This window comes from Volvox carteri, assembly GCF_000143455.1.
Source record: "Volvox carteri f. nagariensis unplaced genomic scaffold VOLCAscaffold_65, whole genome shotgun sequence".
Lineage (NCBI taxonomy): Eukaryota > Viridiplantae > Chlorophyta > Chlorophyceae > Chlamydomonadales > Volvocaceae > Volvox > Volvox carteri.
In genome coordinates this window covers 636637-662884 of record NW_003307608.1, presented here as the reverse complement: position 1 = coordinate 662884, position 26248 = coordinate 636637, and the positions used below count along the sequence as shown (strand labels likewise).

Here is a 26248-nt window from a genome sequence, read left to right as displayed (position 1 = left end):
CCGTCGTCAGGCATCGTGTCTTCGTTTCCGAACTCGTGTCTTCGTTTCCGAACTCCGAAACAGCATATGCCTTGTACCATCCATAACATCTTTAATCAATGCACCACTACCCTTTGGTTGCGGGTTCGGGACACTGGAATGGCAACAAAATTTATTGCCTCCTCTAGCCTTTCCATATCTTGAATCGCTGGCCTTTCTTGTTAATAAATTGAAATTTCCATCAACAAACCAATCCATGAATAAGATAGGATTTTTTTCCGGAACCCCTCTTTTGCGCTAACTCGTTCCTTGCTTGTTGAAAAGAATGGAACCTGCCGGTGTTCCGGACTGGCTCCCACAAATGGAGTTGCTGTTTGGATCAGGTGGCGATGCCGCGCTGGTGCCTGCTCGAGGGGAGCTCTTGCCCCCGCTGGTGCAGGTGCGAGTGGAGTAGCAAGGGAGGCAAATAAACTGTAAAACTTGCTAAGCATCATAACTATTTTACGATTATCCTTGTGGATTGTGGCTACGGCTGAGCTGGTCAGGTCTAGCTCGGTTGAGAAAATGTTCGTTGCCAACTTGGCCCACAAAGCAATAACCGCAGCTGAGCAGCTCTGCGTGTGGAAGTGGGCCCCGAAGCATAAGCGATCTTTTACTTCTTTGCTCTGAGCTGGCGCTGAATTAACCCCGCCTCCACCGTTCTGCTCACGGATATGGATTGGCAAAGGAGCACGCTTTGCCATGCATCGGCCCTGCCTTCGAGCGTTGTTTTGCATCCTACGCTTCCCGTAGATCCCCCAGACGCCTCCCCTTATCACAAGTACCTCCTTCAATCCCTTGCATGTACCGCTCTGTCTTCCTTTTCCACCTCACCCCCTTCCACACCACCACCACCACCACCACTACCCCACCGGCGAATAGGCCCCACCCTTCAGCGCCCTTGGTGCCGGCGCGTTCGCTGCTGGTGGCGCTTCCGCCGCAGCCAGCGAAGCCGTACTTGCTGCTGTACGGTCCGCCTACCTGGAGCACGACATCTCGAAGGCGCTGGCGGCATCGCTACCGTACATCGGTACGTGGTCACTTCATACCCTACTTCATACGGCCGGCAAGAGCAGCGAGCGACCTTTGCTTGATTTCTCGTTGCTTGGCTGCTCTTATGGCATTGAGTGCACCTTGCTGCTACTAGTATCTTACCGCATTTCTTCTCCGCCACCTAATGCCCCCTCTAAGATGGCCTTAGTATTATATAATACCCCTCAACCCACCTCCACCCCCCCCTCGCTGTCTACCTGTTAAGCGCCTCAATATCCCACACCCCACCCCACCCCACGTCACTTGCGTTCTCTATCCCCCCCCCCAAACACACAGCACACCCCCTCCTCACTCTGTTCCCACGCGCGCCCGCCTGGCCGGATGTATCGCTGCCATCCGCCGTGGTGGAGCCCACGCCGCCGCCGCCGGGGGGCCGCGAGTACGACGTCGGATGGCAGGTGGTGGAGCTGGCGGCGGCAGCGACAGCGGCACCTGACGGCTCCTCCTCCTCCTCCACCGCCGCCGCCGCCGCCGGCAGGATTGACAGCTTAGCGTTACAGCGGCGGTTGGCAGCACGTGGCGGCGGCACGGACTCGAACTGGCGGGGGCTCTCGGTGTCATTGCCGTACATGCCAGGTACGAACGCAGCGGCGGCGGGAACCGCGACGAGTCACCATCGCCGCCGTTGCCACCGCCGCGGGGTCGTGGGTGATGTTGGCACCCCCAAGACCTTGGCACACACATACAGACACACATACATACATTGACATACAGACAGACACACATACAGACAGATATCCATACAGACAGACACACATACAGACACACACTGGCCCGTGTGCTCCAGGTGGCGGTGTGGCGGTACTCGCTCCCTCGGGTCCGGCGGCTGCGGAGGCCGCTAGCGGACTGTGGCTGGCACAGCTGGAAGCGGGACTGGACCGACCCATGGGTCTTCCCCTGGTGGCGGCACCAGGCCTGGGGACCGGACTGTTTGGCGGCTGGGCGGCGGCGGCGGCGGGTGAGGGAGCGTTCGACGGCACGGCGGCGGCGGCGGCCACATCGGCGCTGCCGCTGCAGCGTACGGCAGGCGTACTGCAACCGCTCCCGCTGACGACGCCGGCTGGTGAGCGGATCAAGCCGCTGGCGGAGGCTTTGCAGGGCGGAGGCGGAGCAGCTGCCGCAATCGCTGGATCTCAACTTGGCGGTGAGGGTACGGCAGCGACTGGATCTGGATCCAGATCCCGTGCTATTGCGGGAACGTTTGCGGATCTTTGGTTGGAACCGGAACTGGCGGCAGTGTCGGAGGTCGAAGAGCACGGAGAAGACGCAGCGGAGGGAGCTGGTACGGATGGTACGGCACGGCGCCGCGGTGGCGGCAGTGGTGGTGTACTTGCGGAACTGGAGACGAGGACGGCGGCCGCGGAAGCGGAGGGTGACGGCAGGCTGGCGGAGGTGTTGGCGGCGGCGGCGGCGGCGGCCACAGCGGTGAGGGACGGCGGCGGCCGCGGCGGCGGCGGCGGAACGGACACGACGCCGCGACGTGACCAGGTTGGTTCAGACAAGGACGGCGGGCAGGAGCTGCGAACTGGGGTTTCGCGCTCTGTACGGCAATGCGTTGATACACAGAATGACACTGCCATTGTCGTACATGTGTGTGTGTGTTTATATGTGTGTGTTTGTGTGATTCAATGATCTGAGCCGCGGGCAGAAGCTGGCACGTGTGTGCGTGTGTGTATTTCCCCCCGAGCCCTGTTGCTCGTCCTCGCAACGCAACCCCCCACGTTTCCTTTCCCACTACACCACACACACACACATACACCCTCCCCCGTCCCATTTCCCCCCCCCCCCCCCGAAACACACACCCATCAGCGTCTCCCCCCCACCGCAACCAAAGGCCTGCCCGGGGGGCCTACCCCCGATCACCCCTTCGCCGCCCGCCACAGCATTCGAAATGTGGATGAGGAGTTCGAGAAGGTATCGTATCTGTACGGAACCCACGAAAATCCTTAGAACGCATAAACGCCTCAAATCTGCTGCTGCTATGAAAACCGCATAGGAGGCCTTCATGACCCTGTCAGGCTGTTAGCTATCCGCCACATGTTCATGTACCCCGCATACACGTGATTAGTACGGAGGCGTTGCTTCATTTAATATCTCCTATAGTTTACGACAGTCATATACGTTATCCTCCCATGCGCCCAGTCATAGCTCCCCTCCCCTCCTCCCCTCCACCCCTCCTCCCCCCCTCCTATTGCCCCCGGGGTGGGTGGTGTGTTTTCTGCAGCTCCGCCCCCGCCTCGCGCTGCACTACCCCTTTGAGCTGGACACGTTCCAGAAGGAAGCCGTACTGCACCTGGAGGCGGGCAGGAGCGTGTTTGTGGCGGCGCATACCAGGTATGTATGTATGTACGCATGGAGAGATGGAGGGATGGAGGGATGGAGGGATGGATGGAGGGATGGATGGATTACCTCCCCCCTCCCTTACTCTCCTTTTCCTCCCTTTCCCCCCCCACACACATACACAACCCCACCTCCTCCACCTCCTTCACCTCCTCCAGCGCCGGTAAGACCGTTGTGGCGGAATACGCCTTCGCCCTGGCCACCCAGCACTGCACCCGGGCGGTGTACACCTCGCCCATCAAGACCATTTCCAACCAGAAGTTCAGGGATTTCTCGTCCAAATTTGAGGTGGGTACGGTAATTTAAGATGTACGGTGTACGGGGGCCGTGGGTGAGAGCTGGCTTGGGCGTATCGAGCGCATACGCGTTGGAACGGATATACCTCCGTTTCTGTGGGTGGATGACTGCGGCATGTGAATTATATGTGTGTATGTACGTATGTGTGTGTTGTGGTAGAGTATATACATATATACATATATAGTTCCGACTGCTCATCTTCGTAACGGCTTTGCTGGCCAGGTGGGCCTCCTGACGGGTGACGTACAAGTACGACCAACCGCGCCGTGTCTAATCATGACCACCGAGATCCTCCGGTCTATGCTGTACAAGGTACGGCACTGGTACGGCACGACACAGCTTTCTTCGGGCGTGCGAGTTTATACTAGACGGGTTTCCACCGTCTAACCAACATGAACGGCCGCTGTACGGCACTGACGCACAGTACGACACGATACGATACAGTACGCTGTTTGTCCACTGGTGGTATAACCGAAGCCACCTCTTTTCCCCCAACACTCTTCCCGCGGTCCCTTCTTGTACGGAAATGCTTTGCGTGTGTGTTTTTCATCCCTTCCTGGCCCCCTTTCCGCCTTTTCAACCCGCCCAATGGACTCCCCCCCCCCACCTCCCCCCCGCGGTGCCCGCATTCCCCTTCGGAACGACGAACGACGAACGACTCTTCAACTTCATTATTTCCTTTCCTTGCCGGTTCCTCTTCCTTTGCCGTACTTCCGTACTCCTCTCCCTCATATCAACCCTTCATCCTCCCCCTCCCCTCCCCCGCTTCCGCTGTGTACCCCCACCCCACCCCCCTTGCCAGGGCGCCGACCTGATCCGTGATGTGGAGGTGGTGGTGTTTGACGAGGTGCATTACGTGAATGACGTGGACCGCGGTGTGGTGTGGGAGGAGGTGAGTGAGGGAAGGGGGGCCTTGAGGTTTGGGGCCGGGGGGAGGGGCGGAGGGGGGGGGGCCGGAGAGGAGGGGGGCTTAGGGACCGGGTGTTGCGGAGGATGTAATTGGAGTTTATTGCTGATGGGGGCAATGGGGGGTTGAGAGGGAGGGGGCATAGAGAAGAGAGTCGTTTTGCAGGGCCCTATGAGTTTCGACAGAGCTTAATTTTTCATTATACCCCCCCCCTTTCTCTCCCTCCCATTTTCTTAATTTACTGCGTTCATTGGAAATTTGTACGATGGCAATTCATCCTTGCATCACGATCATGATCACACCCTCCCCTTTTCCCCTCCCAAAAAAACACATTCCCCCAGGTCATCATCATGCTGCCTCCCCACATCACCCTCGTACTGCTGTCCGCCACCGTACCCAACGTCATGGACTTCGCCGACTGGGTGGGACGAACCAAGAGAAAAGTCATTCACGTGACAGGCGCGCGCGCGCGTGTGTGTGTGTGTGTTTTGGGAAAATTTGGGGGTTAAAGGGCGGGGGGAGAGGTTGTTTATGGCCTTTGAAGTGTATCTGTTTGTATGTACGGATGTGTTTTGTGACATGGGCCACGGGAAGGGTAACCCGAAGACGTATGTATGTACCTATGTATGTGTGTACGTGTGTATGTATATATGTATGGATGTATTGATGTGCGTAGCTGCGCTCCCGCAATTTAATTGCAATGGCCGCAACCCCGGGAACTGCCAGCGGCCCGCTTTTACTGCAACATCACATCATCCACCCCCCTCATATGCGCTCCTGCACACATACACACACACACAAACCCCTCCCCCCCACCCCCATTTCCCCCCGGCAGGTACGACCAAACGTCCCGTGCCGCTGGAGCACAGCCTCTACTACGGGGGGGAGATATACCCTATCTGCTCCAGGGAGGTTTTCAACCCGGAAGGATTACGTAAGGCGCAGGGGGCTTATAAGGCCCGGAACGCGCCACCGGAGCGTGGCGGCGGCGGTGGCGGCGGATTTGACAGCGGTGGAGGTGGCGGTGGAGGTCGCGCTGGTGGCGGCGGTGGGGGTAGTGGCGGTCGTGGAGGCGGCGGCGGCGGCGGCGGCGGCGGCGGTTACCAGGGTCCCCGCCCCGGCGGCGCTGACGCAGCTCGGCGGCAGATTGCCGGTGAGTAACCTGGACGATCTGTCTCTAGGCAACAGCGGCCCTCGGCGAGCAAGGGCCGTATCCAACTACTTGTCGTACAGTAACCGCCCATGCCCCTCAAAACGCCTCAATAATCAACCCCGCCTAGCTGCGCCGTGATGAAGCGCGTGCCCTGCAGTGGAGAGGATTAAAAACGCTGCTTGCGTTGGGTTACATGTGTGCCGGTACGGCATGTGTATTTCCCCTTCCTTTAGTTAAACAGCGCTTTTGAGTTTTTGAAGGAGCTACTTTGGAGTCATTGGCGGTCACTTGCATCACCTCGCCGTGGTGCTGTCATTACTTTTATCTCCCCCCACCCCCCTCAGGTGCCACCCGTGGCGGAGGGCCCAACCGAGGGGGGCCCGGTGGGGGAGGAGGGTTTCGGAGCGAGCGGCAGCAGCTCCTAGAGCTGGTGGGGGTCCTGGGCAAGAGGGCCATGCTGCCGGTGGCCGTGTTCTGCTTCAGTAAGAAGAGGTGGGGGGGAGGGGGAGGGGGAGTGGGAGTGGGAGTGGGAGTGGGGGGGTATGTTTGTGTGGGTGTGTGTAGGGTTTGTGTGTAGGGGTGATGCGAATTCGCGTACGTCGTACATATGGCCCAGGAGCAATGGCACCACTTCGAAGCGGGTCACCCAAACCTCTCACTCCGCCACCACGTCCCCAAACCCCTTGGCTGGTTACATGTCGTGAAACTGCGTACGACATTGACGTACATTTGTATACGTGTGTCGTACGTAGGTGTGACATATGCGCTGACGCGCTGTCCTCCCTGGACCTTGCCACCGGCTCTGAGAAGGCTGCCGTACACTCGTTTGTGGACCGGTGTTTGGCTCGACTGAAGGAAGGTGACCGGCAGCTGCCCCAGGTGGGGGGGAGGTGTATGGGACGTGTATGGGGGGAGGGTTTTGTGTTTTTGTGTCTGTCTGTCTGTCTGTCTGTCTGTCTCTCTGTCTCTCTGTCTGTCTGTCTGCCTGCCTGCATGCTTATTTGTCTGTCTGTGTTTTTGAAACGGTAACGTGCACGTGTTTGGTCCATCCGTGTTTGTGTCTTAATGACTAAATTTGTGTATATATGTATGTATGTGTGTTTGCCTTGACAAAACCATGAGAGCTTGGGGTGTGGGGAGAGAACGTCGTATTTTTGTGGTGACGCAAGGTAAGTACGGATGTCATAAGGTAAACCAGGATGCAGCACCAGTCGTACAACAACATAAACAACAACATAAGCAACAACAACAACGAGAACATCAGCACCCATTCCCATCCCAAGGTACCCCCGAGTGACATGTCCCGCACGAATGCGGGTTTGTTCCTCAAAGCCTGAGGGGGGGGCCCCATGGACTACTACATATAAATTGAACTTCCCTTTTCATCCTCCTCGCCAGTAGCTTTGAAGCCGCCGTACCCATTTTAAGACTGCCGTACCTCCTCTCCCTCTCTTTCCCCCTGCTTTCCCCCCCTTTCAGATCCTACGTCTTCGCGACATGATGCGGCGGGGTATTGCCGTACACCACGCGGGGTTGCTACCCATCATGAAGGAGGTGGTGGAGATGCTGTTCTGCCAGGGATACATCAAGGTGTGACCCCGCGTGCGTGTGTGTACGTATGTATGTATGTATGTATGTATGTATGTATGTATGTATGTATGTATGTATGTATGTATGTATGTATGTATGTATGTATGTATGTATGTATGTATGTATGTATGTATGTATGTATGTATGTATGTATGTATGTATGTATGTATGTATGTATGTATGTATGTATGTATGTATGTATGTATGTATGTATGTATGTATGTATGTATGTATGTATGTATGTATGTATGTATGTATGTATGTATGTATGTATGTATGTATGTATGTACATGCATCTACAACACACAAACACATCCGCCCATAGCTCTCTCACCCCACCTCCCCCCCCAACGACGGGCAGCAGCTTCACTCGTTTGTGGTTCGTCTTCCCCCCCAACGACTCCTCGGCTGCCCCAGGTTCTGTTCTGTACGGAAACCTTCGCCATGGGGGTCAATGCCCCCACCCGTACGGTGGTGTTTCACTCACTCAGGAAGCACGACGGAAAGAACTTCAGGTGAGTGTACGAACTAAGAGAGTGAGTGTACGAACTAAGAGAGTGAGTGTACGAGCTTCCATGCGTTCTTGTGGTGCAACAGCAAGAACTGGTTCCTGACTGCAGCAGCAGCAGTAGCAGTAGCAACAGCAGCAGCAATAGCAGTAGCAGCAGCAGCAGCGATAGCAGTAGCAGCAGCAGTAGCAACAGCGATAGCAGTAGCAGCAGCAGCAGCGATAGCAGTAGCAGTAGCAGCAGCAGCAGCAGCAGCGATAGCAGTAGCAGCAGCAGCAGCGATAGCAGTAGCAGCAGCAGTAGCAACAGCGATAGCAGTAGCAGCAGCAGCAGCGATAGCAGTAGCAGTAGCAGCAGCAGCGATAGCAGTAGCAGCAGCAGCAGCAGCAGCGATAGCAGTAGCAGCAGCAGCAGCGATAGCAGTAGCAGCAGCAGTAGCAGCAGCGATAGCAGTAGCAGTGCGAATTGACATTCTTTTGCACACGGTGTCTTCGGAGGAGGGGGCTGGTCCTAAGAGAAGGGAGGAGACCCGACCCCGACCCCGACCCCCTGGGTGGGCACCGGACAGCGGCGAGCGGCGACATGACCTCTCTCTATTTCCTCTTATCCGCCGTTTCTTAATTTTCGCCGTACATGCCGTACATGCAGATACCTCCTTCCCGGGGAGTACACGCAGATGGCAGGTGGTTGGGGGAATGAGGGGGAGTGAAGGGGCGGGGAGGAGGAGGGCGGGAAGGAAACACATTCATTGTGTTGTATAATGGCGTGCTTGTGGGGAGGGAAAGGGGAGGGGGGAAGATGCTGTTCCCCCGAAACTCTAGGAATGCCCAAAAGGCCTTATGCACAGCTTCCGTTCGTCTCGCAACCCCCCCGCAACCACCCCCACCCCCCCCGGGGTGTCAGGTCGCGCCGGTCGCCGCGGTTTGGATGCCGTTGGCCACGTGCTGTTGGCGTGCTGGGACGAGCGGGAGTTGTACGGCGAGAGCGAGTTACGTACCATGCTGCTGGGTCGGGGGGTGAAGCTGGAGAGCCAGTTTAGGCTCACGTACGGCATGATTCTCAACCTGCTTCGAGTGGAGGATCTGAAGGTACTGGGGCGGGGCGGGGGATATCTGTCTGGGGGGTGTCTTGGCGTGTGTTCGTGTGTGTGGGTCAGGTAGGAGAAGCCCTTAGTTGGCTGTAATGACGGAAGACCCCATCGTCTGGTCTGATCCGTATCTATGATTTCCCACCACCCCCACTCCGTAAAAAGGTGGAGGACATGTTGAAGCGCTCCTTTGCCGAGTTCCACGCGCAGCGGGCCGCCCCCGCGGGGGCCGCGGAGCTCAGTGACGTGGAGCGGCGGCTGGCGGCGGCGGCGGCCGCCCCCTGGCCCGCCACCTCCCTGGGCTGCTCCAGGGAGGAGGTGGAGGAGTACGCGGACCTGTGCGAGCAGCTGGAAGTGCTGTACGCGCAGTTGCAGGTGTGTGAGGGGAAGGGGAGGGGCGGTGAAGGGGAGGGGGACTGAAATGAGGGTTAGGCTGTATTGGATGTGTGTGGGTTCGGGGGAAGTGCGGTTTGTGTTGTAACTGCGTTTGGGTTCTTTGTCATCGTCTTGTCGTTCGTATGCATGTATGTATGTACATGTGGTGTACATGTATGCCAACAATTACAGGATGCCCTCGTCGCCAACAAGTCGTTCCAGCAAGCTCTGGTGCCTGGTCGGCTCGTCCTGTACGGCAACCCGGTCAACGGGTTGACCGAGCCGGCTGTCGTACTTGGAGATGCCCCGGCGCCGGCACCTCCTTCCTCGTCGACCTCCCCCTTGACGAACAAAACAACCACTACCAACAACCTCACAACCGCTACTGGTAATGCCGTTGGTACGGCAGCGACCAGCGCCGGCAGTAGCAGCGGCCTTGGTCTTGGCATCGGTACGGCAGCAGGCTCAGCGGCATCCGGCGACCGGCGGCTGTTCTTGCTCGTCCTGCATCGGCCCGGCAGTATGGACGAGCAGCATGAGCGGCAGGCCGAGCAGGAGCGACGCTCCAGGGAGGGACCTGCGGCGGGTGGCGGTGGCGGCGGCGGCCTTTCACCGGCAGGCTTTGGCGGCATGACATCGCTCCAATCTCGCAAGCAGCAAGAGCTTGATGGTACGGCATTGGGCCATTTGTACGTTATTCCTGCAGCACATTGTGGATGATGTGCGTTTGGGGTAGGAAACATCCATCTGAGCCTGGTGTGTACGTCTGTATGTATGTGTGGTTTTGAACCGGGCCGCCAGCGTGTATGTATGTATGTATGTGTGTGTTTGGGGGGTTGCATGGCTGGAGATGCTGAAGAAGGGGAGGGGTGAAAAAGGCCCTACGTGTGTCTACGTACGTAGAAACCCCAGCCACGGGGCGGGAGGGGGCGGGGGGTTGTGAGGTCGGCAGGGGGCTCAAGAGGTGCTCAGCGCTCACCACGCGGTGAGGGAGGAGACACCCGTGCGTCGTCGTTGCTCCAGACTTGACATCTTTCAATACCCGGTAGCTACAACCACGAAGCCAACCCCAAATCCTTCCTGGGTGGGGATCGGGGTATCAATTGTGTACGACGCCCCATCTCCGTACATGCGGACTGCTTGCAGATATGTTTGGTGGTATGGTCAAGGTCGGGGGTGGGAAGGGGGGCGGGAAGGGGGGCGGCGGCGGCGGCGGCGGCGGCGGCGGCGGTCCGCCGCGTCCGCTTCCCGTACCTCACTACGGCTCTGAGGCGGGGCTGCACTACTGCGTCGTGGCGGATTGGACACGGTACGGTGTCGTACGTACGGCCTTGAGGGTACGGGAAAATAATGTACGGCAATAATGCTGCTCGTCTGCATTGTTGTCTGTACCTGTATGGTGAATTGGTGATGGAGGAATGTGTATGAGCACGTATGTCCGTCTGTAGATTTATATGTCTACCTACGTATGACCAGCAGCACTTCCACGCTTTCCGATTTGTGTTGTGTGCCGTCGTACAGAAAGGATGCTGAATTGTCGTACAATTGCTTGTGTCGTCCATGTGCCGTACGTGTCGTACATGTACAAAAGGTCCATTGTGGGAGTCTGCCGGGCGCGACTGCGGCTTGACGGCGCCGACGACATCCTCTCTTGCGGGGGAGACTGGACCGCCAATGCCGTACGACGGGCACTGGCGTCGGCGCTCCGCGGTGCGGCACGGGCCGTCGACGAGGCGGCGGCTGACGGCGGCGGCGGCGAGCTTCCGTTATTGGACCCACGGGTCGATTTCAAGATTGCTGACGTGGCTGCCGTACAGGCGATGCTGGCACGCGCCGCGCTGCAGGTGTCCTATATTTTGGGGAAATATACGGGGTTACGCGTTCAGAGCTTAGAGAAGCTCTCAGCAGCTGTTGTTTGTTTTGCTGTTTAACTGTCTTTTTTGCAATCGCATGCTGCTAACGCGACAGTGTGTTTGGATCTAACTGCTACATCACGACCACCACCACCACCACCACCATCGTCGCCAGTAATAGCAACAATGAGCCACTAATCGACCTCCCGCTCCCAACCAGTGCCTCAGAGCGAGAGTCTGAGTCTGGGTCTTGAGTCGGCGATTTTCCCCTTTTCTCCCCTCCCTTCCCTGCCCTCCCCCTCCCCCTCCCCCCCTTCCTTACCAAGTCCCGCCGAGCCGCCCTCCGGCCGCATCGCGACCCCGGGCTGGTGGAGGCCTTCCAGGTGGGTAAGGGGCTGGTAGGCGTGTGTGTATGTATGTACGTATGTATGAATGTGTGAATGTATGAATGTATGAATGTATGAATGTGTGAATGTGTGAATGTGTGAATGTGTGAACGTATGAATGTATGCATGTATGTAAATATGTATGTGTACGGGGGCGGGGGTGGAATGGGGAGAACTAGGGATGAACTTTGTGGTTGTATGTACGTGTATATAAATGTTCGCGTGTTCGTGTTTCCAAGTTTGCAGATGTGACTTGCGGAGAAAGGCGGCCTATTCCGGGGCCCTGTGCACGAAAACACGCACACGTCAAACCACACACACACACATACATACACACACACACACACTCTGATTTCCGCCCTCTCCCGTTCAGCTTGTTCGCACTCACCGTCAGCTGTCCCGGCGGGCGGCTGAGTTACGACACCAACTCAGTGACGCCAGCCTCCAACAGGTGTGTGTGTGTATTGGGGGGGAGGGTTGTGTCAGCAACTTTGGGGGGAAGCCGGGGGGTTGGAGGTTCCTGGTGGTGTGTATGTACGGGGCTGGAAGGGGGGAATCCAGGGGCTGATGGGCTCGGGTGGGGGGTAGAGGGTAAAACAGGGGGGAGGCTGGCTGGGTTTGGCAGTACGGCTTGAGCGCGAAAAGCTGGGAACACCAGCTGCACCCCCCCCGCCTCCCTGTCCCCCGTACCAAGAACGCCTTTTGGTCAGTTCTACTTCTTGTACACTCTTTCCCTGGCAGCAGCTTCACTCGTTCACGGGGTGTTTCCCCCCCCCCCCTCCACGGGGGGCAGTTTGCGGCGTTGGACGTCGTTAGGCAGCTGTGTTGGTTGCTCACATATGATTATCGACCTTTCCCCTGCCTTGACCCCGTACCCCCCCCCCCCCCACACACACACACGCATACAAACGTAAATGCATTTACACGCATACATACATATTTTCATACATAGTATATATGGTACATAATACCTAATGGACACATACATAATACATACATACGTACATACGTTCACACAGCTTCCCGAGTTCGAGCAGCGTGTGGCGGTGTTACAGCGGCTGGGTTACCTGGAGGCGGACAGGTCTGTAACGCTCAAGGGCCGTGTGTGCTGCGAGATACAGTCCACGCAGGTGCGTGTGTATGTATGTACGTACGTATAGGTATAATATGTGGGTATGTATGACTTAGATTACACTGTGGGCCGCGAGAGCCGGGGGCCGAAGCCGAAACACAGCGCAAGGGTCGGGAGCACACAGCACAAGTCGGTTAGTCTTGTGCGCTCCCGACCCCGACTCAGACTGCCAGCACTCTACCCAGCCACTCCGCAGCCCCTCCATCCGGGGATGGCGCTGCAGTGAAAACACCACGAAGGGCTCTCAGGTCCCGCTAGAGCGAGTCCACAAGTCTCAGCTAGGGCAAAGTCAAAGGCTCTCTGAAACAACCCCCCAAAACACCACCCACGAAAACGGGGTATGTATGTATGTGGGTATGTATGTATGTGGGTATGTGTATGCACGTATGGTGTATGTGTGTGTGTGTGTGTGAAGGTCTGGGGGAAGGAGTGCTGGAGGTGTAGCAGAGGGGAACTAGGGGGTCTGCGTGCGGGTATGTGGTGGTGGTGGGGGGTAGGAGTTGGGGCCTTATGGATTCGAGAGGTAGCCTTCTCTCCCACCTCCGCTTTCGCAACCCCCAACCATCCTAACCCCCCCGACCAACCAGCAACCACCACTAACCACCAACTGACCCCCAGGACGAGCTGGTTGCCACCGAGGCGGTTTTCAGCGGGCTGCTGGGCGAGCTCAGTCCCGAGGAGGCGGTGGCGCTGCTGTCGGCATTAGTGTTCCAGGTGGGAGTGTACGTGTGTATGTATGTACGTGCTATTCTGTGTATGTACGTGTGTGATGGATGAGGGGTAGGTAGGGGGGAAAGGGGGGTTGTCTGGAAAACCAAAACCGCAACAGGCTTAGGATTAGGGGCCCCTACCACCAATACACACACACACACACACACACACGCCAACCCCCCTCCCGGCCGCCCGATTCAACCCCCAGGAGAAGTCCGAGGTGGAGCCCCGGCTGCCGCCCTCCCTGGCCTCCGCCCGCGACTCCCTCACCGCCCTCACCGCCTCCCTAGCCGGCATACAGAGGGAGGGCGGACTGGATGTGGTTCCGGAGCAGCACGTGGCGGAGGTGCTGCACTGCGGTCTGATGGAGGTCGGCGAGGGCGGGGGGGGGCGGGGGGGGGGAGGGAAGGAGGGGAACGGCGCGCAAGAAAGGGGAGAAAGGGATGAAACTGCAGTACGGAATCGTCGTACATGGGTTAGAGGGTTTCCAAGGAAAGGATCACATCATCTACACGGGGATGCACTTGACGTGGAACATACCCCCCTCTTCCTCCGGACATTTCCCCCGGTCCCCATGTTTTCGGACATGTTAGTCGGACAGGTCAACAAGGTCGCCTCCTTGATTGTTCCGGGTGAATTGGGACCCCCACTTCCCCTCCACTCCTTTTCCCCCCCTCTTCCCCGCCGGCCCTCTCCCCCCCCCCAGGTGGTGTACGAATGGGCCCGTGGCACTCCCTTCTCCGCCATCACGGAGCTAACCGACGTGATGGAGGGCTCCGTGGTGCGGGCCATGGTTCGACTGGATGGGGCGTGCAGGGAGCTGCAGGTGAGAGGTGGGGTGTGGGGTGTGAGGAGAGAAGCTGGTGAAGGGGCGGCGGAAAATGTGCTGGGGAAGCGAGAAAGGAAGTGTGTGTGTATGTATGTGTATGTTTGTGTTGGTGGTGTTAGGACATGTTTCCTGCCATATGCCATAACGCCGTAATGCCGTTCCACCCGCCCACCAGCCATTTTGCATATAACCCCCCCGCAACCCCTCCCCCCCCTGGATTCACATTGTATATACTTATATTTCTATTTATCATGTTAGACATTTGATGCACATCCCTTTCCCCCTCCCGCCCCCCAGGACGCGGCCCGGGTAATGGGCAACACGGCTCTGTTTCAGCTCATGCAGGCAGCCAGTGCCGCCATAAAGCGTGACGTCATCTTCGCGGCGTCGCTGTACGTCGCGTAATGATGCGTAAACAGTTTACTGTACGGCATTTGATGTACGACACCTGGATGTGCCCATGTTTCGCTGGCTAGCTCTCTCTGGCCGGGCACCTCCAGGAGGAGGGTGCGCCTTTGGTCGCATGGATAGCACATTACATTACATTACATTACATTACATTACATTACATTACATTACAACCACCACAACCTCTACAACCACCACAACGACGGTGACCGGTGCTGCTGGTGGCAGTGGGAGCGGCATGGTGGGGTTATGACTGTCGTGGTGGTGGTGGTGATGATGGGGGCGGTGGTGGGTGTCTTGGGCTTGAGGTGATGATGGCGGGCGCGCTGCTGCTACTGCAGCTGCTGCTGCCGCTGAAACAGCTCAGGGGAGTGATCCGCAGCTGCTTGACGGTTGTAAAGCAAAATGACCTTGTGGTGGAGTTGTTGGACAGCTTCCCTCCTCCGCTGCTTTCAGAATGTGAAGTTTTACACCACCACACCGTCGAACCTCCAGGCGAAATTCCCCTAACCTCGCTGGAAGTGGCTACACCACCACCACCACCACCACCACCACCACCACCGCCACCACCACCAGTAGTACCCTGGCTCAAAACCCTACCTACCTGACCTACCAACCTACCTACCTGACTCTCACGAACTGCACCCACGGGAACGTCATTTTGGGTTGGGTAAACTCCCTCTTCACTGTTAATGTGACAAGCTACAGCCAATGCTACAGCCACCAATGGCCACGTCTTACCGACCTCGCGCCGCCGCTACTGCCGCTATATTGCTGGCTTCCATGGTATCACCTGCTCAAGGTCAACTACTCCCCCCCCCGCACCACCTACAATAACATGATCGCTTTGCCCCCCTCCGGGAGCCCCCCCCCCGCCTGGGGCCTCCTGCCCGCCTCCCTACGGTATGCATGAGATCGTACATGCCGGTACGCGGAACAACATGAAAACCAACCTGCCATGTCTGTAGATGTGTATGCGCAAATGCCTGTGTGCATATGCATGCGTGTATGTACTGCTCTCCGCGCAACAGACGGAGACCCCCTACACACACAATAGCATCTCCGCTACGAAGAGGCGCCCCGCCTGCATTTCTCATTACTACTGATGGGCCCTACACACCTACCGAGCGGTGGTAACACACCCCCACCCACCAGCAACAAAACGGAGACTTCGGTCCAACATGCTGGGAGGTGTGTGTGGGGGGGGGGGCTCTCAGGGGGATCTCATAAGATTGCGTTTCTTCTCTTCCCCGACATCCCCGGAACCTGCCCACGTCTCCGACTGCTGCTAGCAACGCAACAATGTGCTTTAGGTGGGACAACGGCGGCGGAACTAGGTTTTGCCGTAATCCTCGAGCCAAATGTTGGCGAGTTAAGCCACGTTGCAAAAACCAACGAAACTTTCATCCGTTTCCATATGACCTTTTTCGTACGTACGGCACCGGATACGGCAGGACTGGTGCAGGACTTCGGATCGTTTTAGATAACTTCATTCATTCCTGTTTCGGGTTTAAATTCTCTTTTTTGTCAGCAGCAGCAGCAGCAGCAGCAATGTGAAAAGGTCACTTTTTATATACTGTGACGTGACAGCTCCTGGACGGCGCTGTCACCCCAAGTTGCTGTCGTACGGCTACAAGCCGTACAGCTGCCGTTCTCTGCATGTCGCGTCATGTATATGTACATGTCAAAACTCAACCGACGCAGCGATGCGGTCAATGTCGCTGTGGATGACGTCAGATAGCTCGTCCAACCGACCCGCCGCGATCCGGATCACGTCCTGCAAAACCGCCTCGTTACCCAGAATCTCAATATGGGCCGCCGTCGCGGGCCCGCCACTGCATGCCGTACAAGAAACGAGCGTACGGAGTTAGTTGTCGTATACGAGGCGAACCGAGGTGGGATAAAGGGTCGGTGGGAGGTAAGGGTGATGACAGGGAGGGGATCAGGCGGGTGGAAAACACACAGCCTGCACGCAGGAGCTGCGGCGTGCAGCTGGCGCCATCACGGGAATTGAGAAACAACACGTATACATGTATACGACACATGTACGACGGATTCTTTTGGCTTATGGTGGGTTATGGTGGGTAGGGGACGCCGTGAATCAGCTCCCGCAGTTACTTTTGCCTCTTCACCGCCACTTGCCACTTGCCATGCACCGATGACGATCAACCCAAACATACAGACAAACAAACATACATACACACACGAGCCCCCGATCCCACATGTAGACCCGGCCGTACACTCACCGCGCATCTTGCAGCAATGACACGCTCCTGTGTTTGAACTCCCGGGTGATTACCCGCATTCCCCCGGGATTGAGTGACCCGCCGGGTCGCCAGCCGCGGCGGCACATAAGGCCCAAACTCAGCAGCGGCACCGTACCGTCCCCATCGCTCATCTGTACTCCCACGTCCTGAAACGTCATTGAGGGCGGCGGTGGCGGGAAACCGGCGGAGGGGGCCAAAATTGGGGAATGGCGGGTGGGTGGATAAAGTCCGTACGACCCGGGTTGTACGACAGGTTGTCACTGACGCGCCGGCTTTAGTGAGCGCTATTGGCTTGGAAGGCTTAGATAGCATGCCCGAACTACTGCACCAAGTTTTGGTGGTTGGTGGTTGGTGGTTGGTGGTTGGCGGTTTATTCCAGCGGCCGTTGGGATGTGAAATCCACTATAAGACCCCACTACTCACCCCAATTGCCCCCTATCTCCCTCGAAGCCACCCACCCACCAGCGAACCGCCCGGATCCGACACGTCCTTCAGAATCGTCCACCCCGCCGCGGGGCCCGACTCGGGATTCGCCTCCTCCCCGGATGCGGCGGGGTTGTGGGGGAGAGGAGGACGAGGGGGAGGAGACGACGATGATGTCGACCTGTCGCTGCCGCTGCCGGAACAGACCGCCGCTGCCGCCGTCCCAACCTCAGGTTCGCCCAACTGCGCCGCCGTCGTGCAATTGCCGCCTACGGCGGCAGCGGTGGCAGCTCCCGCCGCCGCCGCTGCGGCACCCGGTGACGGAGGCGGCGGCGACGACGACGACGACGACGACGGCGACGGCGACGGCGGCGGGGGTCTTAGGTAATGGTAACCCCGTTCGGTGGGTAGTCCCACGCCGTACAGACAGACTATGGCGGTCGTCGGCGCATTGGGTAGCGGCGTACGGGTAGCGTCAGGGAAGAGCGCAACGCGGCGCCGTACGGACTGGCGCAACCGCCGCGGGCCGCCGAGGGACTGCTCGGCCTGCGGGCTGTTGCTGTCGGCGGCGGCTGTAGCGCGACGGCGCACCGCCTCGCCTGCGAGTGCAGGAGGGGACAGAAACAGATCCGGAGGCTCCTCGTGGAATAGCATGCAGAATCCAAGTTCAAAACCATTAAAACAATTTAGATGGTCATAAAGTAAAAGTCCAACTGCTCTGGGTGTACGGAGAATGCCGTACGAGGCCGTTCATATGCACGGTCAGGAAAGCTAATGCCGTACATTATCTTTGCGTTATCTAACAACATAAGCTACCGCCGCCTGCACCTCAGCTGGAGTGGTGCATGTGGTATGTAAGAATGGAACTTGCAAGATGTCGGATGGTTTGTCGCTCGGTCAAACTTGAAACTGCATCAACGGTTTTGTTCTTGACTATTCATACATGCCAAGTGTGTACCAATGGTAATCACCATTCAAACATTCAAACATTCAAACACCAAGAACATATGACGATCTACATGACCAGCGCGTCCCCACAGCACTTCACTCACCGACATTCGCGGCCTCCCCCTCCCCCTCTCCCTCCCCCTCCCCCGCCCCTTTCGTGGAGGAGGCGGCATCCGGGCCAGCCGACAGGTCCACAGCGCCCCACTCCCGCATGTGCTGGTGCACGAGGGGTCCGCCAACCTCCCGAAGAAGAGCCAGGAAACCGCTAACATCCAACCGAGTTATCTGTTGGCGGTTGGAAGTTGGCAGTTGTTGGCATTTTTTGATGGTTGGAAGTTCGAACAGATGGTTTGACAATCAGAGGTCGGTCCGGTGGTGGTGCGGTACGTACTGACCGGCGCTCAACGGATTATTGTCGTCCAATTTTTTAATCATGTTTCCTCGTGTTTTGATTTTATTGTTCCTGTCCCGAATACAGGATGACAAGCAGACTCGAGACATGCCGAATTGCATTCGAAATCGATGTTCCCCCTTTTTCCCCAAAAGTCAGTTCTACGCCGTAGGTAGATTCTAATAAATCCTGTGCGTCGGATGAGCCTAGCTTAAATTTTCTGTTTGTCTTAAGATCGACTTCTATTTTTGTGCTTGTACGATACGAATGCCGAGTATCGTACAAGCACAAAAATAGAAGTGGCAATTCCTTTACGATGCCATGTACGGGTGTACGTGCTGCTCTGGCTGCCGTACATCAACATATACATTGTCGTACGAACAACCCCAAGATATCACTTACGTGATCGCTATCCAAGTAATCCGCCGGATCGATATCACCGCCGCCGCTGCTGACCAGCCGCATCAGCGTATCTGTAATCCGCGTCATGGCACTGCTGCTGCCGCTGCTACCGTTGCCGTTGCTACCGTTGCCGCTACTACCGTTGCCGTTGCCACCGTTGCCGCTACTACCGTTGCTGGATCGGCTGCTGCCATTGCTACTGCCGTTCCGCCTGGTGCTGTCAGCCTCCGGTGCCACCAAGGCGGCTGCCGCTGCCGCTGCGCCTGCCATAAACTTCTCCGTCAAATTCTCCGCCGCCCCCGCCGCTGCTGCCGGCGGCGGCGGCGGCTCCGCCGTCTCGCCGACGTGGTGGACGAGCTGCCTGAGCTGCTCCCGGTGGTGACGTGGCGCGGAGGCCGCAGCCGCCAGCACCGTCTCCCAGTCATGCGGCCAAAGAGAGACCATCGCGCTGCGCTCCGAAACCAAAACAAATGCGAACTTTAAAAAAGTTCAAATGTCCAATCCCAAAACTATTAACGTACATGCATACATACATACATTCACACATGCCACGTCATTTGCTTACTTCTTAGTATCGTCTTTTCGCAACCCTTGTAGTACAAGTACCAGCAACCGACCAACAACCGCCCCAATTAACCGCCAACCGCCAACGCTCACCCATATGTTCGCTTCTCCGCGCGCATCTCCCTCGTGTCGTCGGGGGCCCAGCTGGCGTTACCCCAGACCCGTGGGCCCCCCACCGGCAACATGGCGTACGACGCCCCCCACGTGCGCCAAACCCGTGTACGGGTTCCCCGGGGAACCAAATTGGACGTCAGAAAACCCGCCAATGCCCCCAACTGGGCTGTGTCGCGAGTCTCCCCTGTACGAATGAGATCATGACGTAACGACAAGAAATTGTACGATGATGGAATATTTTGTGTCGGGGCGGCTGTCGGGTTAGTATACGATAGTGAGGTCGTGTTGTGGTGTGTACGGCAGCGCATTTAGGGTGTGGAAGGTGCAGTGCGTAACGTCACAACAAACACAGCACAACACATACACGCATCACCACCACTATCTCCTCCCGCGCCACCTTTCTCTCCGTTCCCGGCGTGGATCCCGATCCCCGTCCGCACATACGTACATACGTACATACGTACCCGACAGCAGCGCCGACACGGATTTGGGCACTCCCAGAGTGGTGCCCGCTATGTTGGCAATGGCCGCGACGTAGCGGGTCACCCAGCCGGACCGGGCCGCCTCAACCCAGCTCATGAAGCTGCGAACCTGAGGAGGGGTGTGGGGGTGGAGATTGTGCGCAGCTCGGTTGAATCGTACACGCTGGCCCCATCGCGCGATACGGTGTCGTACGTACGTACGTACCACGTTTTCGCCGTACGAATGTGCCGTGATGACCACTCGCTCCCCACTGACCTCCGCCAGTCCCTCAATCGTAAGACGTAGCCGGGTGAAGTAACCGTCGCGCTCCTGCCGTACAGACAGTTGGCAGTTAGTGGATGCTGTCGACCTTTCCGGCTTGTGGGCAGGTACGCACAGTCAGGTGTGGGAAAAGAAGGGAGCTCTCGGAACCCCCCGGGGGTCTCTCCGGTAGTCCCCCACCCCACCCCTAGCTCAACCTGCTTTGCCTAATAGGGAATCCCTATCAGTTGTCAACCATCAACCACCAACCAACGTGATCACAAACCTCCAGGAGTGGCATGGCAAGGCGCCAGTCGTACGGCATGCTGACAAGACTGTTACTGTCGTACCCGACGTCTGCAAGTGCCTCTACCAGCTTCCCCCATACCCTGAGTACGGTGTCACAATGTACGGCAGGTACGGTGGGGGCGAAAGGGACGATGCATACCGTACATGTATTTATCCAGGATGGTACGATACAGCAGTACGGCATTTACGGAAAGTGCGATAGGTCGTGTGTGGACTGGCAATTAGACATTGCAAAAATATTATTATTACTATTATTGAACAGCTCCGGTCTCAAGACGGGTAATAAACCCACGGGACGCGGAGTACGTGAACCGGACGTGCCTACAGGAGCTGCTGCTGCTGTCTTTCTATCAAGACACGCCGCAGTAGCAGCAGTAGCAGTAGTAGTAGCAGTAGTAGTAGCAGTAGTAGTAGCAGTAGTAGCAACAGTAGCAGTAGTAGCAGCTTCTACCGTAGAAGGTAAAGATAAAAAACTTGTAGTGTTCAGCCTCTTAACGGCTTATTAACGTGGATTAAACCAAAGCATCAATGAACCAATCGCCGGCTAACCAACCGTCAGTTGCCTTACCAACCGTTAACCAACCAACCGACTGCTAGATCACCAACCAACCGCCTCACCAGTATCCCTGTATGAAGTAGTCAACCGCCTCCAGCCCCACAGCGGCCCGAATCTTGATACCAGCAGGATCCTGCGTCATCAAAACGAGCACGCCGTACCATGCTGTACAATGCGGTACACGGAAAACATCTTCCGCGGGACGTTGCCCGTCGCCTCGCCATCACGCAAACACACATACACACATACACTCCCTCACGCGCGCGGCAACCCACCAGTCCAGTTTCTGGATCCAGTTCCATGTGTCGGAACCAGCAGCCGGGATCCGCAAGGAAAGCCTGGGGCAGTAGCAACAGCAGTAGCAGCAGTGGGGTAGCAGCAGAATGGTAGGAGGAGCGGCAGTAGCAGCACTACGGGCGGTTGCCGAGAAGATGAGTACCATAAAACAGTTACACAACCACATAACCGCCAAGCCAAGTAGCAGCACTCGTACCCCTCCACCTCCAACCCCACCTGCACCATCGCCAAGGTCCCCCACATGCGCTGTCGGAAGTACCGCCGGCCGCACGGTAACCCCTGCCAGAGCTCCAAACCCGATGTCACGAAACCTGGGAGGGGGTTCGGGGGATGGAATTGGTTTCGGAGTAAATGGCAGCCCGGTTCGTATGTATGTATGTACGGTGCCGTCTCGTTGGTGCCGCACCTTGGGGAGAATAACGCGAATCGAGGAGGTGTAAAACACACACATACACACACACGCACACGCGCACGCACACGTAAGGTTTCGATCGTACTAACCGCAACCGTCCGATAACGATAAAAATGAAGTACGTAAATGTATAATAAAAGCGTACACAGTGCGCAGGAGGACACCCGGTTCTTAGAGTCCCACGCCATCGAAGTACCCCCACCTGGGACGATAACCACGGGATGCTTCGCCCGATAGCCTCGCCTCGCCATCACCAACCCCGGCCGCAACCCCGCCGCTGTCGTTGCAGTACTGCCATTGCCCCCCGTGCCCGCCGGCAGACTGAACGCCGGCAGCTGCGACAGCAGCCCGCGAACCGTAACTGACAACCGACCCGTGCTGATCGTGTCGGTTAGGTCGTTAAGAGTATCGGTTAGGATGTCCGTTATGCCGAGCAGCACGGAGACATTCAAGCCGGTGGAAGCGATGATGGCGTCCAGGGAGGGCCGAGGCAGCGGCGGCAAGGAGACGTTGAGGCGGGCCGCCAGAGGGGCCAGAGGGCCCAGGAGACCCCCCTCCTGGAGCAGCTCCAGAACCATCCAAGGTGGAGTTTCCTGTACGTGCATGCGTGTGTGTATATCGTACGTACGGCGTACGGCAGGGTGTAAATTGGAGCCAGTACAGGGAACGCCAGGACGTTGCGGGGGCCATTGTTTATAATGTTGGAGCGAGTTCATCTTCATCTGAGATCTCTTTATCATACTTATCATACAGGAAACGTAGTTGTGTAGGAAACACAATTTCTAAAGGAATCGCCATTTCGATGAAGGCTTTTTGAGGCACCACAGTGGAGGGGGAAGGGTTAGGCAGGCGGTTAGGCGGACGGAGGTGCCGAGGGACGGGAAGCCGTACACGATCGCAGTGCAGGAAGCCGAGGTTCACAGCCAACGCACAAACCCAACAAAACCCACACCCCACCGTACCTCCCCTCCATGTCTCGAATTGACAAACCCCAACTGGAATAATGAACACGCGCCAACCTGCCGCATCGTACCTATCATGTGCCTTGCAATGTGCCGTACCCATTGCACCTAACCCCTACACTTGTGTGGCCGTAAACTGCCGTACCTCAGTTAGTCGGCGGTGTACGGCTGCCAACGCAAGTAGCACGACACCCAGAGCCAGCGGCCACTGCATGAATCGCCACAGCCGGCGGCGCCGCCGGCCCACCTTCCCTCTGCTGGCCAAGCTGCTGCCGTCGCCATCGCCTCCGCCGCCACTGCCACCATTGCTGCTGCCGCTACAGCCGCCCTTCTTAACGTCCTCCTGATTTTGCTGCACCAGCGGCTTCTCCGGATGGCGCTTATTGGCGGCGGCTGTGCCTGGCGGGACGGTGGGGTTGGTTGTCGTCTTGGTACTGCCGCCGCCGTCGCCGCCGTGGACTGCAGTGCTGGGTCCTGCTACACGGTCGCCCCTTGTCGGATCGCCGACATCCCCGTCAACCCCGGCTTTGACTCCTTTCCCCCCTCCACCTCCCTCAGCGCCCATGACCTCTCCACCGCGGCGGCGCCGTCGATGAGTCCCGGAAGCTGTGCCACCACTTTCGTGGGTGGCACCACCGGTAGTGCGGTGCGGCGCACCAGCGGCAACGACAGCGAGCTGCTGAGAGGCAGCAGCAGCAGTAGATGTGGCTGTGGATGTGGATTTTCCAGGGTCTAAAGCGGTAGGAGCTGCATGTGGGACGCAGTTGTTTGGGGTGCTGTTGGAAGGGAGGGATGCCGGGGGATGGTCGGTGAGCACGGCTGCAGGTCCGTTGGCACTCGGAAGGCCCGGCTTCGCGGAAGACGTTTCAGATGCCGTGAATTCTTTCTTACGGCGTGTTTTGCTCATCTTAGCGGTGGGTCCTTTAGCTGTGCCAAGGGTCGTTGTCGCTAGCTTCCCGAGGCTTCGACAAAGCTTTTGTCTTCAATACTTGTGTGCCAGGATTCAGAAACGTTTGTACAAATTGGTTTCTGGTCAAGGGCTTCAAACATGCCCTCGGTCATCCGAGGTGGTGAGGTAAATATTACATGAGTAAGGCCCTCATTTAGCGTTACCTCACGGAGCATGTCAGCTAAGATCCCACGATCCAACCTAGATACCTGATTGTTAGCTACTTAATGTTCCGGGAAAGCGCAATACATTGCCTGATGGCGTATGTGCTCTTGAACAGCTGAGAAGCAAAGTCCATGCAAGCTCGGACATAGCTCGGACAATACTGCGTGAATTGCGCAAAAAATGAATGAAGTTTTGTTTTACGCCTTCCAATGAAGCCTTCTGAAGCCCAAGCACAGCCTTCCGACGGCCCCCACGCACTGCAATCGCGAAAGATATCCAATGTGTCGCAATTGCTGTCGCAATAAGCTTTTGAAATAAGCATTTGATTATGTTAAACATAAGGACATTTGGGACCCAAGCAGCCCCGCAATGGTAGTTAACCCGGCCGTGTCAGCTCAGTAGCACCATCACATCAGTTCTGTAGGGTTTTCAGGGGTGTTCTAATTTCAAGCTGTGCTAAAGTGCTGTGATTGCTTGGCGATGGCATAACACATGGCAACCTGGGGATATGTGAGTTGATTTAAAATCTTTGAAACAAGTAACATCCATGATTACCTGTCAACCAACTACTTTATGTGGCGCTGGATGCGTGTACCCGGCGAGTAGTAAATCTATCTCGAAACGGACCAATAAATGCACGATTAAGGGACCGCCACGGCAACCCTTTGCCTACCTTTGTGCCGGAACTTGACAGTTGGCTACCTTAGCCGTTAATGTTCAGATGTAACGCTTCGCGCGGACAGTTTAGCTATGAATCATACTCGTATTACAGGCCGAAGGGTGATGACGACTGCTGCCTGCTAGGCAACCACCCATACGGCCATACCCTGCGTTCGACAGAGCCTCCTAGGTCACCTCGTTGTGGCCATCCAGCATCGGCGCATCATACCCATTTATTGTCTACTTCTCAAACAGTGGTTTCCATCGAATAAGGACACATCGTATAAATCTCATGTACCAATCACTGTACTGTTAATGTACAGAATGCATAGGAGCTACAGTACACCAGATCACATTCCAGTCCTCGCCCTGCAGCTCTGCTGTACTAAAGCCACATGTTCCAATATACCTGTAAACGGGTGGCGGGTCACGAACTTCATCAGGTGTACTCATAGCTACCGTCGCCACACACCGACCTGTGTGACAAAAGCACAAACACAAACGTTCTCCGTACGAACAGTTGTGCGACCACTTTACCTTGGCCAACTGAAGCCCCGCGCCCACGCGACTATAATCACATACAAGGTACACCTTAACGCTCTCATTGTCTGCGTTATAGCCTGCCTGCATTCCCTAGAGCTGACCTGACCCCCCAAACACAAAGACCGGCAGCCTGCCTACATCATTACTCGTCCCAGCCTATGTCCTAAGCCATCCAGCCATATGCTCCAGCCAACGTCAATGGACAGAGACGCTGGGCCAGCGCAATCCTCAGCCCACACTAGTCGGCCGAGTATCCAGGCATGGGACAGCAGCGGGACATGCATGCCAAAAATTCAATTTTGCGACAGTCTTGTGAAACCTACGAACGGAAGCAGCCGAAGAAACTGCCGAAGCCACTGCTGCGCCGCTTCTGCTTGCCTCCCTCGGGCGGCTTGTCCGCACAAGGAGAGGTCGGCGATTGCGCTTCGGTGGCCTGCTCCTGCGTCGCGTCCCCCCCAGCAGGCGGCACCTCGACCGGTGACATCGGGGCCTGCAGCGGATTTACCTCGATCTCCTTGTTGCGTTCAATAGTCTCCTTGCTTGCCTCGGAAGCCTCCGCATCTCGATTTTCCGAGTGCTGCATGGCGACCTGCGCGTTCAGCAGGGCCGGAGCTGCCTCCTGAGGCCCCTCCTCACCAGGCCCTCCGCTTATGGGCGCGACGATATCAACATTCGGCTGCAACGCCATTGTCACCTTGCTGGTGCTGCCCGGGTCTTCACGGGGAACCTCTGCCAGCACCGTCGTGCTGCCGACGGTTCCGGCTTGCAGCTCCTCGTGCTCCTGAACGGCGCCTGGCGAATGGTGGGCATCCACCTGGGCTGTGGTCGCAGTGATCACAGCAGGCGCCGCCTCGCAATCCGCGCGAACTGGCTCATCCTCCGCCTTCTCCATCGGGAGGGCTGCGTTATTCTGCG

At 57.1% G+C, this 26248-nt stretch overlaps 2 protein-coding genes across 2 annotated transcripts; one reads left to right on the top strand and one right to left on the bottom strand.

The window, feature by feature from the left end:
- Positions 1-304: 304 nt before the first annotated feature.
- Positions 305-15561, top strand: VOLCADRAFT_107417 (uncharacterized protein; the record flags this gene model as incomplete). The annotated part of the gene is made up of 29 exons (XM_002956815.1): positions 305-418; positions 901-1048; positions 1348-1647; positions 1859-2496; positions 2881-2985; positions 3296-3405; positions 3570-3699; positions 3931-4020; positions 4511-4600; positions 4957-5086; positions 5451-5549; positions 6113-6260; positions 6521-6647; positions 7248-7358; positions 7776-7873; positions 8516-8550; positions 8771-8955; positions 9120-9329; positions 9522-9999; positions 10476-10505; positions 10851-11173; positions 11509-11565; positions 11942-12019; positions 12588-12698; positions 13319-13414; positions 13620-13781; positions 14118-14237; positions 14538-14632; positions 15225-15561. The coding sequence occupies 29 exons, from the start codon at positions 305-307 to the stop codon at positions 15559-15561; spliced, it is 4755 nt and encodes a 1584-aa protein (XP_002956861.1).
- Positions 15562-16332: 771 nt separating this feature from the next.
- VOLCADRAFT_97885 (uncharacterized protein) lies at positions 16333-24452 on the bottom strand (the record flags this gene model as incomplete). Its single annotated transcript, XM_002956769.1, has 14 exons — positions 16333-16483; positions 16895-17061; positions 17378-17452; positions 17930-17937; positions 18391-18571; positions 19820-20010; positions 20222-20348; positions 20445-20549; positions 20767-20869; positions 21408-21478; positions 21859-21953; positions 22257-22647; positions 23375-23763; positions 24389-24452. The coding sequence occupies 14 exons, from the start codon at positions 24450-24452 to the stop codon at positions 16333-16335; spliced, it is 2118 nt and encodes a 705-aa protein (XP_002956815.1).
- Between the last annotated feature and the right edge of the window lie 1796 nt (positions 24453-26248).